The sequence below is a fragment of the Lolium rigidum genome, chromosome 4 (assembly GCF_022539505.1).
Source record: "Lolium rigidum isolate FL_2022 chromosome 4, APGP_CSIRO_Lrig_0.1, whole genome shotgun sequence".
Taxonomy (NCBI): Eukaryota; Viridiplantae; Streptophyta; class Magnoliopsida; order Poales; family Poaceae; genus Lolium; species Lolium rigidum.
In genome coordinates this window covers 211,676,704-211,679,100 of record NC_061511.1, presented here as the reverse complement: position 1 = coordinate 211,679,100, position 2,397 = coordinate 211,676,704, and the positions used below count along the sequence as shown (strand labels likewise).

The 2,397-nt window shown below is 52.6% G+C and overlaps 1 protein-coding gene across 1 annotated transcript; it reads right to left on the bottom strand.

Moving 5' to 3' along the window:
- Positions 1 to 614: 614 nt before the first annotated feature.
- On the bottom strand, positions 615 to 2,034 carry LOC124650543 (senescence-specific cysteine protease SAG39-like). The gene is made up of 2 exons (XM_047190055.1): positions 1,544 to 2,034; positions 615 to 1,411 (listed from the first exon to the last, which is right to left on the bottom strand). Exons 1-2 carry the CDS (start codon positions 1,995 to 1,997, stop codon positions 834 to 836), a joined length of 1,032 nt encoding a protein of 343 aa, XP_047046011.1. The 5' UTR covers positions 1,998 to 2,034; the 3' UTR covers positions 615 to 833.
- Positions 2,035 to 2,397: the final 363 nt, after the last annotated feature.

The window sequence follows — 2,397 nt, the reverse complement described above, 5'->3', positions numbered from 1 at the left end:
TGGTGCTCTCTCTGTCAAGATAAGATTTCGGCGCTAGTATGAAGTTTGAACCTGGAAACTCTCATGTGACTCCCGGATGAAGCACAACCTTTTGGGGAGTGTGACTATGATGGCCGCCTCGAGAGGATGCAACGTCTTCCTGAGTTCCTTGATGCACCTTCTTCTAAGATCCTCATAGTTCATTGAATCTGAGCTTCTCGTTGCGCTCACCTCGGTCAAGTATATAGGGCGTCATGCAAGCTCGGTGCCCTCTTAGGCGAGGAGGTGGGCATGGATGAGACAGATGGAGGCGCTCTTGTTTGTTGGAGGCAGCGACAACATAGAGAGAAAAAGAGGGAGGTGGAGGAGAGAGAGAGAGAGAGGGCCTTAGATCCGCCGCCACACGGCGAGTTTGAGTTTACTGGGTGAAAGAGATAAAATGATTACCGGGGACTAGTGGGTGGAAACAGATTTTTATATAACACTACAATTTATTTGATTGCATGATTACGCCCATCCATGTCAAACCAAACACAATCTAATATCACTATTATTGTTTTTTTACAACAACACCACTATTCTTTTTTTTACAATAATACCACTGTAATTGTTGGATTATGTTAAAAAAAACACCAAACCAAACAAGTTCATAGTATAGAGTCAAAACATATATGGGGTACAAATACTCGTTCATTCATATATGGGTTAAATACCTGAAGCAATCTCATGCTATACTTAGGAGTGGCCCATGCCGTCGATCAGGATGGGTTTATTCAATACTGAGTAGTATTTACTAGTAGTATATATTTTTTAAATTAATAAATCTTGAGTTCTTGCGATGAGCTAGCGTAAGTTCATGCGACAGGGTAAGAGGCCATCATGGCAACGCCACAGGCACCAGTGCCTCTCTCGAGCTTCATGTAACCTCCTTCTCCCCAGCCTTGGCCCCACGAGTTCTTGAGGAGCCAGTAGCTGGTCCCATCCTGCTGGACACCGTACCCCACGACGGCCACCGCGTGGTTCATTTGCGTGCCGCAGGCGTCGCCCGTCATGATGCCGCCACTGTAGAGCTGGAAGCTCTGCCCCTTCCCGTCGATGCCCACGGACACGGGCTGGTTGGCGACGGCCATGGCGAGTGCGTCCTCGTCGTTGGCGGGCACGGTCTCGTAGCTGCTGATGGTGGCGGCCGGCTGCTTGCCATCGGTGTCGCACGCGCCTTGGGCTGCGACGTATGGGTAGGCGTTCTCGGTGGCGATGCCTCCATTGTCCGCGATGTACTGGAAGGCGGAGGTCATGAAGCCGCCGCCGCAGCCGTTGTTCCGGTCGGTGGTGCAGTCGAGCAGCTGCTGCTCCGAGAGGGAGACCAGCTGGCCGGCGGTGATCTGGTGGATGCCCTCCACGGCAGCCGCGGCGGAGAAGGCCCAGCAGCATCCTGTAGGTCGTGCGTATATGGTATATGCGTGTAAGTTCATGTACATATATAATACTCCACTATGTATATGTCGGTAAGGGACGTGCATGCAATGAGTTGGTAGGTACTAGTACTACAGTACTACGTACGTACCACATTGTCCTTGGTACTTTACACCGGTAACTGCGCCTCTGGTCCTCCAGTCAAGGCCCTGCTCCTCCTCGGCGGAGAGGCTGACGTTCTCATACTTGAATCCCGGCCGCTTCTCGGCTCCGGGAGGCGCGGGCGTGAATCCGGTGTGCGTGGCGGCGAACTCCTCGCTGGTCAGGTCGGCGAACTTATTGATGGCGAGGCGGTACTTCTTGTTGCCGTCGGCGTTGGACCTGTCGACGAGCTGCGAGTTGGCCTTGAACACCTGGAAGCGCCGAGCCTTCTCGGCGTCGTCCTTGTACTTGCGCCCGTGCTTGGCCATCCACTCCTCGTGCCTCGCCTGCATCGCCGCCTCCTCGCCGGCCAACTCACGGGCGGCGAGCACGCTAGATGATATGCCCATTAGGGCAATGAGCACCAGCAACAAGAAAGGGCTAGTCATCTTCGTCCCTGCCATATATGTTCTCCAGTGATTTGCGAGGGAGTGGCAAACAAACGTGGGTAGCTATTGGTGCTGAAGCTAGCAGGGTCGATCGGTTGCTTAAATAGCCGACCAGCAGGCTGGGATTCAGTTAAACGGCCCGTGTGTAGCCGTGTACTCCCTAGCTGAATATTCCCACGCCCGGCGGACACAGCACGGTACAGGTCGACACTAATTTTTGCCCTCTTTTGTGGAAAAAAGCAAACTCCTACGAGATTCCATCAAGTTTGGTATTTTTCTCCGTCCTATATTTGGTCGCTGCAGGATGCACTGGAAGACGTTCAAGACGGTGCGAGTTTGACTGCTGACCAAAGATTACTTACAGCCTGTCGAACCTTCCACATACAGTGCTATCGTACAAGTTCAGTTTACTCGC